General features: G+C 38.6%; 1 protein-coding gene across 2 annotated transcripts in view; it reads left to right on the top strand.

Moving 5' to 3' along the window:
- LOC127570912 (progressive ankylosis protein homolog B-like) overlaps positions 1 to 22,727 on the top strand; it is a 94,844-nt gene that overhangs the window by 66,747 nt on the left and 5,370 nt on the right. For both annotated transcript variants that reach the window (XM_052016837.1, XM_052016836.1), the window contains exons 9-11: positions 4,752 to 4,881; positions 13,436 to 13,559; positions 19,926 to 20,025. In XM_052016837.1, coding sequence (XP_051872797.1) covers positions 4,752 to 4,881; positions 13,436 to 13,559; positions 19,926 to 20,025 — 354 coding nt within the window. The remainder of the gene's footprint in view (positions 1 to 4,751; positions 4,882 to 13,435; positions 13,560 to 19,925; positions 20,026 to 22,727) is intronic.

A 22,727-nucleotide genomic window follows, 5' to 3' on the forward strand; every position in this document is an offset into this window, starting at 1 on the left:
GGTACAATCTGCAAAAATAAAGTGCTGATTAAAGCAATCCAAATGCAAATTACACTTCAAGTTTTTGCCAGCGAATAAATTATAATTTTAAAGTGCAATTAAGATCGTAATCATATGTTTGTAGGTCTCAACGTATTATTTACAATTTGTGTTAATTGAGGCAAAAGTCCAACCACTTCTAAAACACTTTTTCTACTTTTCTTTCTCTGTGGTAGTTGGGAGGGCAGGAGGCCTTAGGCCTGGTGCCTGTGCTATGATCAGGGGCTTTGGAGAAGGTTTGGAAGGTGCCAGGAATGATTTGTTCCTGAGTTATGGTTATGATTGGGGGAGTGGTGTGGAAGTGGAGAATATTTTCCATTTTAAAATCCTGTTTTAAATACCAATGCACATCTTTTGATCTCTGTATTTATATATTAATTCCTCTATAAAACATGGTAAACTCATTAATATAGTCCAGCAACACTTTATTGAAGTTTAAAAAATAATATAAACCCATTAACTGGTGCATTGCAGGCTGTAAAAACAGCAATGGGTTGTACAAGCTCTGCAGGCTACGGATTGTGTACAGCTTTAGTTTGATCCTCTCTGTTACTTGTTTACATTTGTTCTTCAGCAACAATTGAAATAATTTGACTCTAAGTGACATGGTGCAGGCTAAATTATTATTTGTATATCCACATATATTTTAACTCTAATCTACAACCAAAGTGTTGAATTGATGAACATGAGTAGTTAGACAAGCATGTTTCTCTTTAACCGCACTTGTTCTCAGGCAAGCTTTAATTTACAGGATACTGAAAAGCCACATGAGAAATGTATTTATCAATCCAATAACACAAAAATTCTGCTGTGGGAGAATTATTTATTTCATCACCCTGTAGAAATTAAATGTTGTTCATTATCCAATTAAATTAGTCATTTTCAAGCAGCTCCTACTGCACTAAATATAATTTTTCTCGATGCACAATTAGTAAAATGTCATTATTTATACTGCAGCTTCATCTGGCAAACCATGATTGCTTTCAATTTTATTTCAGGAAAGACATCAAAAAGTAAATTTTATTCAGTGCATTCTTCACTTTAGTCCTGTCTTTACTTGGAAATGTCTTATTCCTGGAAGTGCTGATTCATGTGTGACAAAAACAGACTTCTGATCATAAAGCCAAGTCTAATACTGTTCTCATCAATGTACATACGTGTATGCAAGGTTTGCTTTTTTTGTTTACCAACAAAGGTCAAGTATAAGAGAGGCTAAATGGTTTGTTTTCCATTTTGTAGCAAAGACTATTTTTATGATCTTGCAACCATTTTCTTAACTAAGCTTAATAGGCTGCTATTTGAAGCTGGCACATTCCTGGTCTGCTGGCTATGTACCACGTTTTTTTAACCAGATGCTATCCAGTGTTTTACGAAACCAAGGCTAATCCTCTGACTGTGATACGTTTTCCCAAATGAGAAATATAGATAATGGAGCCCACTAAATTATCTGATTTCCATCTCTGTGCTTGGTGTATTGTTCCATTAATTGACTCCAGATGGCATGTTAAATCTCAATGTTATCCACAGTTCCTTTGTGCCCATCCTCCCCCTGAAAATTGGATATAATGTTGCGCATGTCTAGCTTAATCAGGAAAATCTAGTGGATGGGATAATTTGATTTCTTTCTTTATTTTACCTTTATTATCATAACTCTGCCTAAATTCCATAAAATATATTCTGATACATTTTTGTGTACTTTGTCCATTCAGCTGAGATACGGTGGTGTCATTCTTGCCACGGTCAGGATTTCTGAAATTTGTTATATATAGATCCCAATCCACAGCGCACACAGTTTTGTAAATGGTCATAAAACCACTGGTGAACCAGTTATATTGACCAAATCTCCACCCCCACTCCCCGAGGAAAGAAGCTTTGTTGCAATCACCTTCACTACACAGACTGCAGAGGTTTAGGAAGGCAGACTGCCACCAATATAGTAGCTGAAGTAGACATAACATCGATTACATCTTTGGGGACACTACTGGGAGTTTTGAATGTCTATGGCATCGTTTTTTACCCACTTCATATTTGGCCAGTATTCCATCCCACAAACTGAGAATGAATAAACTGGTAGAATGTTCTATAATAGAAAAATATTTCTAAACCACAATGGTCTTCTTGGCTTGCATAAATCTTGTTTTCTTTCTGAAATATCCAATTTTCATATCACAATTTAAAATTGTACCATATATTTTGTTTCGCATGTGTAATGCCACTGTCACTTGAAGCTGAATAACACCAAACAATCTTAAAAAAAGAATTTCTTCCCACAATCTGAAACTAAGCTGGTGCAGTGAAATCATCTGAATCAACTGTTCATGGCCTATATTCACTGATCTACAAACTCCTTGCCTCTGTACTGAGCAGATGGATGGATTCCTGAGATAGCTAAATTGCTAGGTACTTATCCAGCGACAGTACACACATCATTCTCACTCTCCTTTGCTTGCTCCAATCTGAAGAGAACCATCGCTGGCCTTGTAACCTTTATCTCTTCTCTACTAGGAATGGAAATTGTAGTTCTGGACAGACGGGAGGGACTTCAGGCCCACCTTCAGTAACCATTATATTGGCACAGTGCCATGATAGCAGTCCATTAATGGAATATACTTCATAAGTAATTTGTAATCTGAGTGTTTCAATCACTTTTTAATCTCTTCTTGAACATAGAACAGTACAGCACAGGAACAGGCCCTTCAGCCCACGATGTTGTGCTGAACTAATTAAACTAGTAATTAAATGCCTAACTAAATTAATCCCTTATCATAGACTCATAGAACAGTACAGCACAATACAGGCCCTTCGGTCCACAATGTTGTGCCGACTGTTAAACCTCACCTAAAACTATCTAACCCCTTCCTCCCACATGTCCCTCTGTTTTAAATTCCTCCATATGCTTATCTAGTTATCTCTTGAATTTGACCAATGTACCCAGACAATGTCCATAAATTGGTTTATTATTGTCACATGTACCGAGGTACAGTGAAAAACTTTGCATGCCGTCAATACAGATCATTTCATTACAACAGTGCATTGAGGTAGTAAGGGAAACCAATAACAACATGTGGAATAAAGTGTTACAGTTACAGAGAGAGTGCAGTCAGGTAGATTGAGAGGTTGAGTCCATTAATATCCCTCCATTTTCTGCACATTCATGTGCCTACCCAAGAGCCTCTTACATGCCTCTATTGTATTTGCCTCCTCCACCACTACCCCTGGCAGCGCATTCCAGGCACACACCACTCTCCGTGTGGGGAAAAAAAAAGCCAAAAATTTGAATATGGGAGTTAATTTATTTTTCAAGATTACTGTTCTGAACCTTCTAGCTCAAGCAGACAAATGCAACCCCAGGTATGCACATACAGTACACATACCACTGTGGCAGAGAGGAGGGAGCACCAAGAAAACCTAGTTGTCTGTAAGTGTCTCCTGATGTTCCTTAATCAGAAAAATATTATCCAGATTCAGCTGGAGGTGCTTCATGTGAGTTCAATTGATATCATCCGTGTAAAATCCGTACCAGACATCTTGCATGCATTATCAGGTGCAGAAATTGGAAGTACCTTGGGCTCATAAAATGCAAAGTTTACATGTTTTGCGATTTTGTGACTTACAAACCTCAGAATTCACATGCTTAATATTACAAAAACATCGCACTATGGAACTAGCTCCCAACCTATGGAGAATAAGAAACAAATTGACTTGCAAGTGCTAGTTCAACTTTGCTATGAAGTGGCTTTCATGACTGAGATAAGACTGGAAATTAAATATTAAGTTAAAACATCTAGATGTAAGGTAGGGAAAGTGGTTGACGAGAGCAATAGTTTTAATGATAGACAAAATCATTTCAATGTTGAGAAAGTTTACAAGCAGGTAATGAGGCAGAGAAGACTTCAGGAGCAGAATTAAGAAACGATCCATTGGAAATTGAGGGTAGGGCTGTGAAGTGCCAGAATTCTTAAATGCAAAAGTTAGATAAGCATGTAACTAAAAGTTTCATTAGGGATGTTAACCCTTTCATAGACTGGGATAAGCAGTTAGTTTATATCTGAAGGAGAGTGAATTTCTGGAGTGTGTTCAGAGTAGCTTTCTGCAAAAATATGATTTGGAACTAAAAGATTTAGCATCTTCATGTCTCACCAAAAAATAGAAGTCTACCAAGCTCAGCCAACGTATTACAGAATAAATTCACTGCCTATATGTAGCAGCTAGCCACATCAGGGAAAAAGCTAAATTCTCACCATAGATTTAAAGCTGATTCTTCCTGATTTACAATTTCTATACAGTAAATGTTTTCATTAGCTCTACCAAACCACTTCTGAGTCGCCTCCTTTCATTATTGGAAGGATAAATTTTTTTCTAATATTTCCATATAACACAATCCCTGTTGCTCTTCTTTCTAGTTTTGTTGACGTGAACTAGTATACTTGCTATCGGTTAAAAAAAAATCAATGTAATGACAGTAATTTTCTCAGGGGTTTTGCACTACTGGAAGCCAATCAGAATATCGCAGCCAGAACAGTCTCTTTCTGAGGAACTTTCTGCCAGGTGTGCTATCTTAATAATGATGTGGGCAGACTTTGAAAAGTTTGACCTTAACCTCAAATTGAGGTTCTGAATTTATTGGCTAGTTGTGATCAGATCTTAGTATTCAGATAACTGTTTAGCTGCATTGTGCTATTTTCTAACTTAAATTTCTCTTATTTTCCCAGCTGTGCTTTGTAGTGTTCTGGACTCCACATCTGTCAGAGAAAATTCTGGTTAACCTGATAGGTGTGAATTTGGCTTTTGCTGAGCTCTGCGTGATTCCATTGCGAATCTTTTCTTTCTTCCCTTTCCCAGGTATGAAGCTTTTTTTTAAACTTGACGCCTCAACGTTCAAGAGATGTTGTTATTGATTGACTAGAAGGTATTCTCACTGGCACTGTATTTCTCAGGAAAGGCTGCAATTGTTGGTTCAAATGAGTGCCTTACTTTAGCAACTTTACTTGGTGAGGGAAGTACAGAGAAAAATAGTCACTAAACATCCCTTTCTTTTCTGGCCTCCTTATTGACATAAAACTGCTTCCACATGAGTATTCAGGATTTGTAAGAGGAATCTTGAATGAAGATGAGAAGACATTTAAAGAACTCCACTTTATTCATACAACTCCTCGATCCTGAAAGTTCATTCAAAATTTCTGTGATGAAAAGGTATATAGTCAAAAGTTGATTGCATGCCAGAGATGATCCAGGTGCTCCTCAAGAAACAATGGTGGTTACATTTCCCAAACTGTATTTTCTGAATTTTAATTATTTTAAAAATGGAGGGAGCAATATCAAAGGTTAATAGTATTTGTGACTTTTGCTCCGGTTCAATTCCAACTTTGGCTACAGTCTATATTGAGCGCACATGTTCTCCCTGTCACTGTGGATTTTCTCTGGGTGCTCCGGTTTCCTCCCACATCCCAAAAATGTGCAGGTTGTTAAGTTAATTGACCACTATAAATTGTCCTGCATGTGTTGGTGAGTGGTAGAGTCTTGGGGGGGGGGGGGGGGGGGGTGGAATTTGATGACAATTTGGAGAGAACAAAACAAAAATGGGGTTAGTATAAATGGGATGGTGGGCTAAAGGGCTGTTCCCGTGCTGATCTCTCTGACTCTTGTTGGAACATTCAATGCCAGATCTTAATCATTGCCAAGTGAATAAAATAATATTTTGCATCATTTAAAAAACAAAAAATGGACAGTTTTTACACTGGATATTAACATCCTTTCATAGAGGTGAATAAAATTAGTAAATTTAGTTGATTTGGGTAATGAACAGGCAAGAAAAAGCCCTCTGACAAATACTTAGCTACTCTGAGATCACTTTGGCACCTTTTTCCAATTAAAAGCTAGTTTGTGCAGTGGGTGTCCTTGTATTATACAATGCATACATTCTAGTTTTAGATCTTTGCTGGATAAGAAAACAAACTGCAGGTGTATAGCTTTTATATGACTATCTGTGATCTGGATCTGCTCATAATTCCAAAGTACTGCCAGCTTAGAATCAGGCTCACAGTATAATTGTAGTGTATTAGCTGCCAAGATGAACAAAAGTAGCTTGTGTCTAAAGTCTTTCATAAAACTGGAGACATATTTTAAGCTTTGCTGATTGTGCCAGTGGAAATATGATATTAAAATTCAAATATTACTGACTGCTTATGCAAAGTACTCTGAGAGAATATGAATAAATTAAAAACACTATGTAAATGTAAATTCCAGCCTGTATCTCTGCTGTTTTAAATCCAAGGGGTACAGACTTGAATGTTTAAAGTAGATTGTTGCTTCAACTGTTAATTAATCTGGTTGGATTCATAAAGATATCCCTAGTCAAAACCAGTCATTATTTCCAGGAGCATGCTGGCATGCAAACATTTTTTATGAATCATATGATTAAACATTACTAGAAAACCATTGGCCAAGCACACACATGGCACTGATGTGGCAAACTGCACCATGCCACAGGTGTAGTATTGTAAATTTGTATGCAATGTTTAATTAATATCACTTGTGAAATTTTACCATGCATACATGGTTCATGACTACCAAGGGCTTGGACACTGGTACAGGCCTCTAACTAGGGTAAGAGCATGCTGTGACATTACTTAAAGGAGCATTATTACCCAGCCTAAATGCCTTGACCCAGCTGAAGATGTATCCTCGTACTCATACTAGCTCTTTCTCAAGTTAAGTGAATTGATTGCATTAGCTGGGTTAGGCAAACTTTGCAAATTACACCAGTCCCATTCCCGATCTCCAAGCTTCCTTTAGTGTCTCTCCAATTTCATTTTCTTTTCACTGAGCCCCATCTCTTACTCGCTCAAGCCCATTGTCCAACTCCGGTTCCGGTTTCCCAGATTAGCTGATGTTGTTACTCATTCTCTTCCCCTCTGTTACAGTCCCACCTCCCTTCAAGTTTGTCATAAATGTCTTCCTCCTCCTCAACCCACTGACCTTGCAGACTAGTATCACTTCCAAATCCTTTCCTCTCCAAAGTCTTTGAATGTGTTGGTTCTTCCAGTTCTACACATACAGTGTATTTAATAAATTTTCATGTTTGAACTTCTCCAGCCAAATTTTATTCCCAGCACAGCTTCTCTCCCACTGTTATAAGACACTTGAATGGACCTCTTGTACGTAAAGATGAACTCTTGACCTCTCAGTCTACCTCATTGTGGCCCTTGCACCTTATTTGTCTACGTGCACTGCACTTTCTCTGTAACTGTAACACAGTATTCTGCATTCTGTTATTGCTTTTCCCTTTGTACTCCCTCAGTGTATTTGTGTTCGGAATGATCTACGTGGGTGGCATTGCAAAACATTTTTTTTACTGTATCTCGGTACATGTGACAATAATAACAAAGAAATGCTGTGGAAGTGGAAATTTCAGGCCATTTCAGAGGGTCGTTAACCATGTTGGTGTGGACTAGGGGTCACACATAGCCTAGAGCATTACATAGAACAGTATAGCAATGGACAGGCCATTCGGCCCACAATGTTGTGCCGATCTTGATGCCAATTTATATTAAATGTTCTCTTCCTGTGTATTATCCTTATCCCTCCATGTTCATGTGTCTAACTGAAAGCCTCTTAAACTCCACCAGACTGCCTGCTTCCACAACTACCCCAGTAACTTATTCTAGGCACCTACCACTCTGCGTTTCAAAAAAAACTCCCCGCCATTCCCCCCCCCCCCAACCTTAAAACCATGTCCTCCGGTGTTGGATATTTCTACCCCGGGGAAAAGATTCTGACTCTGTACCCTATCCATGCCTCTCATAATTTTAAAAACATCTAACAAGTCCCCCCCTCCCGCATATCCTCTGTTCCAGGCACCTAGCGCACTTTGTTAGCTTTTAAAAAAAAAACTTGCCCCGCACATCTCCCTTAAACATTTCTCCTCTCACCTTAAATGGATGTCTTCTGGTACTTTACATTTCTACCCTGGGAAAAAGATTCTGAGTGTCTACCCTATCTATGCCTCTCAAATTTATAAACCCCTATCAGGTTTCCCCTCAGTCTCTGACATTCCAGAGAAAGCAACCCAAGTTTGTCAACCTCTCCTTGTAGCTCGACCTTTTAATCCAGGCAGTATCCTGGTAAACCTGTTCTGAACCCTCTCCAAAGCCTTCACACCCTTCCTATAATGGGATGACCAGAATGGAATGCAATACTCCAGATGCAGTATACGTACAGTTTCATATAGCTGCAGCATGACTTCCTTATGCTCAACACCCCTACCAATGAAAGCAAGCATGCCATACACCACCTTTATCACCATATCCACTTGTGTAGCCATTTTCAGTGAACTATGGACTAGAACCCCAAGATCCCTCTGTACTTCGATGCTATTAAGGGACCTACCATTAACTGTATACTTTCTCCTTTCATTTGACTTCCCAAAGTGCAACACCTCTCACTTGCCCAGATTAAACTCCATCTGCCACTTCTCTGCCCATATCTGTAACTGATCAATTCTTGCTATATTCTTTGATGGTCCTTTAAACTGTCCACAACTCCATCAGCCTTAGTGTTATCTGCAAACTTGCTAATCCACCCATCTACATTTTCAACCAAGTCGTGTATATATTTGTGGAACACCACTGGTCATGGACCTCCAGCCAGAATAACAGCCTTCCACTCTTACTCTCTGTCTTCTATGGGCAAGCCAGTTCCAAATCAAAACTTGTAATTCATTCTGGATCTTGTGCACCTTTATCTTCTGAATCAACCTACCATGAGGGACTTTATCAAATGCCTTACTAAAGTCAATGTAGATAATGTCCACTGCCTTACCCTCATCAAGCTCCTTTGTCACCTCGTCAAAAAAAACTCAATCAAGTTTGTAAGTATTGCTGAGGCAAGATTTGCAAACTACCTACCTTTCAGGCTATTGATAAATGAGGTAAAATTTACAACATTCCAGATTATTTAATTAAGCATATTTAAAATTCCCAGCTGTGATGGTGGGAATCAAATTCGTGCCTCTGGATTGTTATGCCGGGCCTTTTAAGCTATTGGTCTAAGCTATTGGTCTAAAGCTGAGGTCTCACCAAAACCACAGTTGAAAACTTTGATAAAATCAGAATCAGATTTATTATCACTGACATATGATGTGAAATTTGTTGTTTTGTGGCAGCAGTACAGTGCAAAGACACAAAAATGTATAAATTACAAAAATAAATAGTGCAAAAAAAATAATGTGGTGGTATTCATGGGTTCATGCATCCTTCAGAAGTCTGATGGCGGAGGGAAAGAAGTTGTTCCTGAAATATTGAGTGTGGGTCTTCAGGCCCCTGTACCACCTCCCTGACGGTAGTAATGAGAAGAGGGCATGTCATGGATGGTGAGGGTCCTTGCTGATGGATGCCGCCTTCTTGAGGCACCGTCTCTTGAAGATGTCCTCCGTGGTGGGGAGGGTTGGGTCTGTGATGGCTTGAGTCTATAACCCTCTGCAGCCTCTTGCAATCCCGTGCATTGAAGTCTCCGTACCAAGCTATGATGTATCCAGTCAGAATGCTCTCCACCGCAGAGCTGTAGAAATTTGCAAGAATCTTAAGTGAAATACCAAATCTCCTCAAACTCCTAATAAAGTAGAGCTGCTGGCATGCCTTCTTCATGATTGCATCAATGAGCTGGGCTTAGGATAGATCCTCTGAGATGTTGACACCCAGGAACTTGAAGCTGCTCACCCTTTCCACCGCTGACCCCTCAATGAGGACAGGTGTGTGTTCTCCCGACTTCCCCTTCCTGAAGTCCACAATGAGTCCACAAGTCTTGCTGCGAGGTGGTTGTTGCGACACCACTCAACCAGCTGATCTATGTCACTCCTGTACGCACCCTCATTCGCCATCTGAGATTCTACCATCAGCAAATTTATGGATGGTGTTTGAGCTGTGCTTGGCAACACAGTCGAGTGTAGAGAGAGTAGAGCAGTGGGCTAAGCATGAGGTAGAAAGATGTGAATACGTCAAGGGAAAGGCAAACAGAAAAGTAAAAAAATTGGCAATACATCACATAGCTCTGAAAATTATAGGGTTAATTTCAAATCAAACAAAGGGACCAATCCTCAGGAGTACGGAAGAGCTAGCCAGTAGCCACAACAAATGTGCCTGAAAATGGGGTGCCAAGGTGGTAAATAATTAAGCAGCAACTAATGGTAAAGAGAGGCTGCATGAGATCAGTGATGACAGAACCCATCACAAAAGACAAAACTGGAGCAAAAACAACCATCTTACAAAGTGAAGGAACCCAAGTTATTTAGAAAATGTCTATCCACACAAGTTAACTGTATACATGAGGATAAAAACTGTTAGAAGGACAACCAGAATGCTTTTGGGAGCTAGGGGCTGCCCAGAAGGTTGAAGGAAGAGGGAAAGTGTACTGTGGTGCCTGTAAAGGACTCCATAATTAGAGGGAGTGATAGCAACCTCTGTAAACAGGACTGAAGAGTCCCATCATTGTATGGTGTGAGGATTAGTGTTATCTTGAATTGACTTGAAAAGGAATTAGTGAGGGAGAGGGGGAACCTACTTATTGTGTTCCATTTTATGGCCCATAAATTTCCTGTATGGAAATTGCCAGGAGCTAAATTATCAAACAGGATTCATAACCTCTGGATTTTTACATGAGTATGGGGATTAAAAAGATTAGATGAACACATCCAGAGACCCATTTCATAAGATACTGGCGACAGGATTGGGACAGAAGGAATTGACCTTTTGGGGCTGTCTCCACCAGAACCAAGCCGGGTCAAGAGTTCAAGCAGAAGGATTAAAAGTAGAGTGGTCACAATAACTTTAAATTAGCAAATGTTGGAGTTGGAGAGGGGGTAGTTGCTCAGGGGAAACACTGTATTAATAAAACAAGTCAAATGGAAGAGGGTAGACTAATAATGTGGTGTTGATTATCAAGAGAAAATTGAAAAATATAAACTAATTAAGGCATGAGATAAAAATAAGAGTAAAGCACTAGAATAGAAAGACAGGACAGAGTATATGACCCAAATATGAGTTATTTATGCAGACACATGGAGCACTAGGAATAAATTGAATCAATTGCAAGTGCAAATCCAACAAAGAGGTAATGACACAGCATGTATACAAAGTGATCAGGACTGAGAACTGAATATACCAGGTCTCCGAGAAAGGTGGTGATGAATAGCTCTGACAATTCAGGATGAAAGTTATTTAAATGATGTGAGTGGCTCTGATGGGAGGAAAGAAGAATAGGGAAGAATTTATGGGTAGAACTATATATAATAGAAAGCAATTTTCAGAATCTAGCAGGAACTTGGTTTCATCTTTTATGTTAGCATTTCTGAAGTGGCAGAGCACATAAAAGCAGAATGGTTTTCGTGGGACACTTTCATTTTCAGATAGATTCACATGAGCAGATTTGTGAAAGATAATGAATTTCTGGAATGTATTTGGGATAGTTTTCTGCAAAAACATAATGTGAGACTCTCCATGGAACAGGAACAATTAGATTTGTTAATGAGCCAGAGTTGGTGAAAAGATTAACGTTGTGTAAGCATATTTCATATCGCAATCATTACAAGCAAGTTCAATGCGGTTAACAGGAGGAGGAAGTGGAAAAGTCTACTAAGCTTCTAAATTTGGATCAGACTAATTTCCATGTGATGTTACAGAAGCCTAGAGATTCTAATACACCCTACTGGGTGTGCAAGCTGGGTGTATTAGTGGGGTGGCAATCTATTTCAGTCTTTGACCCTTCCCTGAAAACTTGAACTTGAACTCTTCAGCACCAAAAATTATTGCTTTCAAATGGCCAAATGAAAATGACACAGGCCTCAACAGACCTGGGCTCAGGCTCATGGGGATGGATGGAAGACTGGAAGCTGAAATGAATCATGGCAGGGACAGTATTGGGGGTGGTGGGGCAATGCAGGGTTTCAGGACAGGCAATTTCACTGTCATGCATTGGGACGGGCAGTTTTAATGGTTGCCTATTTTTATCTTGACTTTACCAAACTACTTTATTCAATGAATCCACGTCCACTAGGATAGTTGAAATTGCGCAAATATTCATCATCTTTCAGCTACCCAAAGGAAAATATCATCATCCACTTTGTTTAAAACAAACCTCGAGAGATGAGAATAAAGCATGCCACCAAGCCCACAGAATCCTAATCATTCTGGGACTGGAAGTGCAATTGCATAAATTATAAAAAGAATGTATCAGCAATAAGAATGTTTGCCAAAAGTGGGCAGCACTGATTTGTCTTTCCTCATGAAATATGATTGGAGAGCTATTTCAAAAAGACTGAATTATGTGCAATTCCATTTTGGTGGTATCAATTACCTCACATGGACAACTGGCCTTTTTTTCTGAATTGAGGCAATCAATAATAGTTGTTATTTAATTTTGAGAGTCATTAAGACTGGGTTTACATCTCGCCTTGCCTCCCTCCCAAGTGTATTGGTATTGCTCCTGATTTAAGGGTTGTTGCAAAACCAAATATGTCAGCTAATTCAGCATAAATTGGCAGTCAAAGCCTGTTTGTTTGATTCATTACTGCACTGGGTTGCCCAAAGCCTTTGCTCGCTAGGAAAATGTTAAGATATTATGTAACAAAACTCACATATTGAATGTCTTCTCTGCTGTGGGTGGGGGGGATTATCCAGAAAAAGTACATCCAGGAGGTGGAGGAGTGCATGACAGGTGGGCAACATGTATGTACTGGGAGGAGCTCATGGCATTCCAGCCGATCAGCTTTGTACTGAAATGCTTTGACTCCAGTGTGGAAGCCTTTTTGATTTGAAAGGTTTGCCTGTGACATGCTCTGTGAAAATCTGTTACATATAAAATTTTGTGTTACTATCTAACTTAATACAGTGATTTGTGTGAAATTCACCCCAAAATAATCACACACAATTTACTGAGGGTTGCTCAGTGACTATTGGAAGAACAACTGATTTCCGTTTGAATAAATCATTCTACAAAAGTGTATAATTTTATGAAATTTGTGGCACAGAGCATCCACACTGTTTATCTCTCCCCATCATCTCTGCTCTCCCACTCTTGCTCTTTCTCTTTGCAGTCACGGGTGGGATTAGAACAAAGTACAGTGGGATTTCTGCTTCACTGCCCATTCACTGTAGAGGGTTTTCAGTTCCTTAATCTTAAAGTACATTTAGCCCTTGAAAAAAAGCATCATATCATTTTATTTTGATTTTAACTCGTACTCTGTATTTTGAATACACCTGCATTGATCCAAACCTCAGTGTGTTGCAGAAATAGATTTTCTTTTTAACTGCACGAAACTAAAGTGAAATTGTTCACTATGCATTAATAAAGAAAATGACGTGTATCACATTGTTTCATTAATTACTCATTCTTTCTTGCACAGTGACTATACGAGCACACCTAACTGGCTGGCTGATGACCTTGAAGAAGACTTTTGTGCTGGCACCCAGTTCAGTCCTAAGGATAGTGCTTCTCATTACAAGTTTGATCGTGCTGCCTTATATGGGGTGAGTATCAGTTGTGCCTATGATTAGAAAACCATTCTTAGATGGACATTGATGTTGTGATGAATAGAAAATTATCTGCTGTACTAATACTTGCATCATGTCTAATGTTAGTCATGGCTTAGTTGGTTGCACTCTCACCCAGATAGCTCTCTTCTTTTCAGCACCAAGCTACATCTATTCATATTATGTATTGCAGTTCTGAAATGCATAATCCAAAATGCATAATCGTGCAGTGAATTGGATTTGCTACTTTTTGGCTCATTGCCCATCTTCAGTGTCTTGGTTGGTAGTGTTCCCCTTGCCCACGAGTCAGCTTTCCCTCTTGTTTCTGACAGCCCTAGAACTGGGCTGTTCACAAAATCTGGTACTGAGTGACTGCTTTACTTTCAAGGGCAAGATGAAACACTGAGGTCCAGTCTGACTTCTCAGGTGGACATAAAGCAAGGCAAATATATCTGGTTGTCCTGGCCAATACTTAAACCTCAACCAACAGATTTGATGGTTATAAAATAGCTGTTTGCAATACTTTGTTGTGTGCAAATCAGCTAACTGATTTCCTATATTACAATATTTTTAAAAATATTTATTCACTATAAAGTGTTTCTTGGATGGAAGTATGCCCGTCTTTCATTGAAGGTCATGTTAGCATTATTTCTGCCAGTAGGGCTTACTGTGTATTTAGAAGAGAGGTTCATGCAGAGTCACAGCAGTAGAAATTCTCAAGAATGTTCATTTAAGCTGGGCAATTATACTTGCATTAGTTATAGTTGAATTTGTAATTATTTCCTCTTACTGACCTCTGAAGTGATTTTTAACACTTCTGGTGACTAAAACCAATGTTAACATCCCAAGTTAAAGAGTTCTAACTGACAATTTATCGAATGTAGGGTTCTGTTAAAAGGCACTTCATCAGAATTGTATATCTGTCTTTCAGTGGAATTGAAGTTCATAGCTGAGTGAGCTACCTGGCTGTCTTCATATATGCTTTACACTGAAATTATTGCCTTTCTCATTGGGCTAGATAATAAAACGAGCAAATCATTATCAAAGTGCATGTTTGTATGATACAAGGTGAAAAGAGCAAATTATTATTAGAGTGCACAATATTTGAAATTAATCAGCAGGCAAACCCAATTTGTTATTCACAACTTGTAATTGATAAAGGGTAAAATTCAGCTGCAAGTTTCTTTGGGAAGGATGGGATCAAGGTCCACATTCACATAAATTTTTCTTACTATAAGCATTATCAGTTCTCATGCAGACTACTTTTAGGTATCTGATTTTGATAAGTTTTGCTTTTAACTTGATGAAATTTGTTTAGTTGCTTTTCTTCATTGACAAAGGAAAACATTAGAGCTTGATAGTTAGAGCATTGACCCACCACAAGTACAGATCAGGAAAATCTCTTGTGCACTAGTTGTGATTTACATATCTTTGACTAAGAGACAAAGGTACCTTGTCACCAACCTATGCATCTTTTAGTACTTTAACCAACAGATAAATTATTGGCAACTTCCCAGAAGCATTTTTGCAGGCAGAATTTATGGCTATATTGCAGTTATTTATTAGAGTTATTGGAAATGGTTTGTGTAAACATGCTGTTTCTGAGTCACAAAAATGACATAGCTTCAATCTAATGCTGAATAATGTAGCCGTAATTCTGCAAGTTCTTGTTGCTGGAGTTGATGGTTACATGTTAGTGTATGCAGTGCTCTCCTTCCCAAGTTGTCCACAAATCACCCAGCTCTTTCCAAATGCTGCAGCTATTCTCTCATCAACTTAGAACATAGAACTGTACAGCACTGGAACAGGCCCTTTGGCCCACAATGCCAAATTAAACTAAATCTCTTCTGCCTAATACACAATCCATATCCCTCCATTCCCTGCATATTTGTTTGTCTATCCAACAGCCTCTTAGACACCACTATCGTACCTTGTTAAATTTTACAACCTTGCCCCACGTGAATGTATGGAATTTATCTTTGATGTTTCAAAAATTTACACCTTTGTTTTCCTCCACTTGTCACTTTGCCCTTGACATTGCTGCACACCTTCTCCATTCAGCTGCGACAACTCTTTCCCTAAACCTCTGCATCTCTGTTTGTAATAGTTAGATGTTAAGGTGAACCTGGGATGGTGACTATAGTTAATAAAATATCCCCACCTCTCTCTCTTGGTTTTTTGTTGCCACCTTTGTACTATAACGTTCACTATCCACGTGTAAGGAGTCCTATGGAGATGAGTGCTGTAAGTGCATGAGAATTGCAATATTGAGTGAATTGTGCTGAAAAGCTTGGGTTGTGGGTAACTTTCCAAATTGATTTTGTAAGTAACAGTTGGGTCTTCTCTGCGCCAGAAATGAGAAGTCAACTACCTTGATTGTGCCGAATTATATTTTTGAATGTCCCTGCCTTTGTTCTCTTGCATGGTAGGTCATTCAGTTTACAACTTGAGTGGAATATTTTTTCTCAAGTATATCATTCTAAATTGTGTTCTTTGGTTCCACTTCTTCTGCTTTTATTTTGAAAAGGTCCATGCCTTCCATCCCACTTTAAACATTTCTCTGGGACTTTACCTGGTTCTTTGTATGGAGAGTTTCTTGTTCATGATTATAATAATTACAAGAAAATTAAGTGGTTGGAATGTTCTATCAGAAAGGAGTCTGCCCAAGTTGTCATTCAAGTTGGTAGATAAAATATCTCAATGACAGCTGCCTTTGTGTGTGTTCCACCCAGCCCCATTGTTTTTAACCTTGCCAAATGCAGCATTTAACCACATGATCAGAAAGATGCATCTTAAGATTGTCTAACCTTTTCCACTTGGGAGGAATCTTTTTCTCCCCTCATTCCAATGCAAGTTTCTCTCAGTCATTTGCACAAAATTGAATATTGTACACTTGACTCGTCAGTATTACAAAACCTCTGAAGACTAACATTCCTAACAATTTCTTGTGTGAAAGTTTTAATTCATGTTTTGCCTTTGGGCAGTCATCTTTCATCAATGCCCTCTGGTTTTGACTATGCACCTATTTGAGGGGGGGGGGGGTGGCACAGGGTAACTATTATTTCAATTAAACCTTTGATTTTAAACTCATCCATCAAATCTCCTAGGCCTATACTTCAAGAATAACAAAACCAGCATGTATTGGTATTGGTTTATTATTGTCACTTGTACCGAGGTCGATTCATTACAGAGTGCAGTTACATTGAGTTAGTACAGGTAAAAGAAACAATAACAGTACAGAGTAAAGTGTCACAGCAACAGAGAAGGTGCAAGGTCACAACAAGGTAGATCATGAGGTCATAGTCCATCTCATTGATTAAGGGAACCATTTAATAGTCTTATCACAGTGGGATAGAAGCTGTCCTTAAGTCTGGTGGTACATGCCCTCAGGCTCCTGTATCTTCTACCAGCTGGAAGAGGAGAGAAGAGAGAATGTCCGGGTGGGTGGGGTCTTTGATTATGCTGGCTGCTACACCAAGACAACGAGAGGTAAAGACAGAGGAGTCCAAGGTGGGGGAGACTGTGATGCGATGGGCTGAGTCCACAACTCTCTTCAGCTTCTTACGGTCTTGGGCAGAGCAGTTGCCATACCAAGCTGTGATACATCCTGATAGGATGCTTTCTATGGTGCATCGGTAAAAGTTGGTGAGAGTCAAAGGGGACAAACCAAATTTCTTTAGCCTCCTGAGGAAGTAGAGGCACTGGTGAGCTTTCTCAGCCGTGGCATCTACGTGGTTTGTCCAGGACAGGTTGTTGGTGATGTTCACTCCCAGGAACTTGAAGCTGTCAACCCTCTCGACCTCAGCACTGTTGATGTAGACAGGTGCATGTACACCGCCCCCTTTCCTGAAGTCAATGACCAGCTCGTTAGTTTTGTTGACATTGAGGGGAAAGGTTGCTGTCATGACACCATTCCACTAAGCTCGCTATCTCCTTTCTGTACTCTGACTCATCGCTGTTTGAGATACGGCCTACAACGGTGGTCCATCAACCAGTGTTGATCTATAGCAAGTTGTGACAACAGCAGCTGCTCCAACCTATTCTCATTATCTGTAATCCATTGTTCTTGGAACTATTGCAGTAAATCTTCTCTCTAGCTTCTCCAGTGTTTTCACATCTTTCCTATAATGTGGTGTCCAGGATAATGTATAATACTTCAGCTATAAGACTTAACTATTAGTTTAACATCACTTTGGTATTTGGGAGAGTCATAAACAAGGAGACATAGCTACAAAATATGAGGCTGATTATTTAAAACTGAGACGTGTAGACATTCCTTTTCTCAGGGGACAATGAATCTCTGGAATTAACTGAGAGGTTGTGGTGGCCAGATCATTAGCGTTAAGATGGAGATGGCTAAGTATTTGAAAAGTTGAGGAATTAAGGGTTATGAGGAACTGTCACAGAAGAGGAGGAGTTGAGGCCAGTTTACATCAGCCATGACCATTGAATGGCAGGGCAGATGCAAGGAGCCTGGTGGCCTACTCCTGCTCCTATTTTCTCATGTGTATTGTGTTCTTGTGCCTCATGTTCCAACTCTCGTGTCCTGTCATTTAAGATTTTTGCAGAAACACCCCGAGGAATCTTTTTGCATCCCCTTTAAAACTTGTACAATTTAGTCTTTATTCTCTCCTCATTCTATCAACTACATAACAATTTCATCTGCTATGTATCCACCTATTTCAGCCTATCTGTGTCTTCTATTTCCATCCACTTTACAATTTACTGTACTTCTAAGTTTTGGGTCACCTGCTAAAACCCAAATTATGCCATGCAGCTCAAGTTATTTATGTATATCAGAAATAGAGTGGTTGTGAAACTGGATACTATAAATCAGTACAAAATACAATAATGAACAATCATTTTAAATTGCTTAGCTGCTTTTCTATTTTTGTTATTTGTCAACTTATTCAGCACTGTTAAATTTGAAAGTTCATTTGCCTGATATATGGGTAAGGGCGGATGCCTGCACTCATGCTCTGTTACTTTATCCAAAAACTTAATGAATTTACTTAAATAATCTGCTGTTCAGTTTTGCTGCAAATCCTTTATTAATCCATATTCAAAGGGCTTTTAATTTTCTCTCCAGTTGTTTCTAAAAATTTTCCCATGATCAATGCTAAACTGGATGGACTGTAAATAACAGGAATGTATTATTTATTTTATTTATTATTTACCTCCAGTCTTCTGCCACCACCTCTAAGGAGGGTTGAAATTGCATTTGGCTAGAGCAAGCAACGGTGGAAAAGGTGGAAGTTAAAATGATGCAATGTAACATACTTTTTAACAGGGCTAAATAAATCATTGCTATTCCCCCAGTAACCTACATGATATTGTATCCAACAGGATGACATACGCATTTAGTGCTGATACATTATTCTCATCTAGTATCCTGACAATATCCTTGTTGCTTAAGCCTTAGCGATGTCTTCATGTGTTAAACCTTAACACACTTACTTTAACTCAGCCATGCCTTTGCCCTTGGTGATTTCCAGTTTTTTTTTCTCCCGCTAATCAGCCATGCTGCTCTTCAGGGCAACACTTCCCCACTTAATAAACTTAAAAGGGAATCTAGAGGTCTTTGTTAGTTTCTTCCCTATTCTTATTTTGCCCCTGTGATTTTCTTTTTCATTTCTACTGTGTACTACTTTTACTCACCCTTATTCTCCCTGGATTATTAAACTGAAATCTATGTTGTATTTTTGTGACAAGTTTACCTTTCCTTAAAATGCCAGGGAGAAGTTTAATGCGATTACCCATGAGATAATACAATAGCAAAATACTGAAAGTCACTGACTCAAGTGATAATGGTGGCCCCAAAGGTAAAATACTTCAGCAGTTGAAAATATGGAAAAGAAACAAAGTGCTAGGGTGAGTACCAGTTCTGTCAGATGGAGGAGAGTCGACTGCTTATTACCCTCCATAGATGCTGCCTGACCTGCTGAGTTCCTCCAGCACTTTTTGTGTATTGCTCCAGATTCCAGCATCTGCAGAATTTCCTGTGTCTCCAAAGTGCTAGGAATACTTGGTCAGGAAATGTCAGATTATTTTGTCTGCCAGTAACTTCTGTTCTTATGAAAGGGTTCTCTTTTCTGTGAACTAATCACTGACCAGGTAAACTCCCTCAAGAGGTAGCAGGTCCGCTTTATTTTAAATTATCTCAATTATTTTGAAGTATCTAGTAAAAAAAAATCATGATGTAGTAATCAATAGCCTTTAGTAATAAACAATATTAAACCAATTGGGTTACATAATGTAATAAGCAGTTTTGCACTTCAACCAGTAATGAAATATCTGAATTACTATCTTTTTGCAACAATGCTAATATAACTCACTTATAGAAGTGTTTCTGTTTCTCCTCAGAGTCCATGGAGCTTCTTTAGGGGTTGGTTCACTTCTTGCTGGTTTCCTAGGAGAATCTGCCATGGTAGCAATAGCATCTTGTTATGTTTATCGCCAAGAGGTACATCTTTTTTCTTACACATCATTTCATAGCTGCTTCATTTTGATACTGTGCTCACACTTGAAGCCAAAATAGGCCCTGATGATGCAGTCCAATACAGCTCGAGAGACCTTTTAAAGGTTATTTTAACTCCTTTCAGATGAAGAATGTGTGGTACCAAATCAACTTCAATGGAATTGGGTGTCTGGAAAATGGACTACCAATTCATTATTGCCTGTCCGTTGTCCAATGATGAAAGTTAAAACAACTCTGAATAGGTTAAAAGAGAACATCCATTGTTAATTAAATTTGCACATCAATGATTCAGTTCAATGCGATGCACATAAATTTCCCATTACTGATCACTGAGCTACTTAGATGATTAGGTTCACTTTTTATCATCCTCAAAGATCTGTGCGTCTTGGAGAAGTTGATGATTGCTGTGGCATTCTCTATTATCCAAAGAACAAGCCATGAAAATTCCCTTTATTATACTTGCATTTTCCAAAGCCCATTAAACAGGATGTACAGGTCACTCATTACTAAACTGCTTTGATACCAGAGTTGGAACCAAACACCATCAATATTTTTTATATCTAAACATTTTATTTTAAAATCTGAAAAGCACATTTGTGGAGGAAATATTTCTTAACCAGTTGAGACAATTTTTTCCTCAATGATTATTGTACATAATTGATTAGACAGTGGCTTCTCTGTAATTAACAGGCAAGTAAAAATACTCCATCCACAAATCAACTTCAGTATTGCATCACTCATGAGTGAAGCAAGTTTTTATACACTGTACTGTCACTCATTAAGTTATTCTGTGCTTTAGTGTATCAGGTTGTTTTATTAATAGTTATGTACTGATATTCAAGTACAAATTCCTTATTAATATAAATAATATGCCCTCCCCCTTAGCTTGTGTACTAAATCAGTCACCACCAACCCTGTTCTGACCCTACAACTCTGGGATGTGGCCAACGATTGGAACAAGTTGGCCAAATGCTCCTCACTCTTCCTCAGAGGGAGAGTCTCAACATGCACTCTGACTTCTTGTTCACAGATGGATAACCTGCAGTGTCATTTCACATCAATATTATTTTCTGCATTTTAGACTGTTCTAAGAGTTTTTTTAAAAAAAAGTACATTAAAAAAATGCTGCCTGATCTGCAGAATATTTCCAGCATTGTTTTTAGTACAAAAAAATGAAATTCCAAATACTACTTCAAGCTTTTGTGAACCTCTAACAAATAATGAAGCAAAGGCACAACTTCAAGTCCTGATACAGGGTTTCAGCCTGAAATGTTGACAATTCCTCTCCTCCCACCCCCCCTCCTCCAAGATGCTGCTCCAACCAGCCGAGTTCCTCCAACAGATTATCTGTTGCTCTTTCCTTCTCTGCATTGACTTTTCACTCTAACCAAAAGTTCCCAACTTCAGTTTAAGATGCACTTCATTTATGACACCTCCGTGAGTCATGTGCTGGGTGGTGTTAAACATTCCGCGGCACTATACAAAAAAATTCTTTCCATATGCTGGTAAATATTAATCCTTCAACCAAAATGAACTAAAAACCAATTGCCACTTTTTAGTTGAACATGATTTGGTGCACACATTCAAAACACTGGCATGAAATGTTAAGAGATCAATTTGTTAACCTATTGTTTACACATGCTTTAATTGGCAGATGATATACTACAGAATAAAATTGATGCATTTATAACACCATAATCAAATGGGTTAGTGTGAACATTTCTTAACTCTAGGTTTTCTTTCAAGATTCTTAATCTAAGGGACTTAAGACTGTAACAAACCACTGTGGGTATTTGTATATTGGTTATAAATGCAACCGATTTACTAAATTATTTGCTTCCAATACAGAGTAGTAATACTTAACAAAGATGATCATCACATTCTGTTCCTTGAAATCAGAAAGGCTCACCTTCTGGATGACTGCAGCTTCTCTTCCCTGTGCTTATGTTTCCTATTTCTAACTGATTTTTTAAAAAAAATACATTTTCTCCCCTTCAATTCTATATGGTAATAGGCTACTTTGTGTCACTTCAATAATACTTCTTGTCAATTGAGTTTTTCCTCACCTTTGCTCACTCTTGGCCTGGACTCTCATGTTAATCGTTTCACATTCCATATCAGGGATATTTAGTTTCACTGAAACTGTCTTTTGGATGTTTCAACTCCTTGTTCTCCTTCCCACCATCTTATTCAGTGGCTTGCCAAAAATACTTTGAGCCCTATCTTTTGTTAGCAAGTTTCAGGTAGATTTAATGTACTTATTTTATCCTTGATTACTATAGTCGTAATTAGTGACCTGACCTTCAGAGTCTTCAAGTTTTAAACAATTCTGTTTTAGCACAATCTTTTGCAGTTTGCATTGTTAGTGACTTAACTGACCATAATGCTTTGCTTTTCAATCTTACAGAATGTTAATACATACTGGTTTTGCTTTATCAATCTTTACACCGTATGTCATTACAGCATTGATAAGACAAACATTTTAAAATAAGCTTGTATGTTTAAAATATTTTCCTTCATTAAACCACTTCTTACTATTTCCTCATGAAACAAAAATCTACCCAAAGAATGCCAAATGATGAATGATTCAGGTTGAGTTTCCACATAAATTGTGCATGTTTTGCCAATGTGGACTTGCCTGATCAGGTCCCTGACCATGGAATTCAGTGCAACAAACCTAGGTCGGG

Source organism: Pristis pectinata, chromosome 5 (genome assembly GCF_009764475.1).
Source record: "Pristis pectinata isolate sPriPec2 chromosome 5, sPriPec2.1.pri, whole genome shotgun sequence".
Taxonomy (NCBI): domain Eukaryota; kingdom Metazoa; phylum Chordata; class Chondrichthyes; order Rhinopristiformes; family Pristidae; genus Pristis; species Pristis pectinata.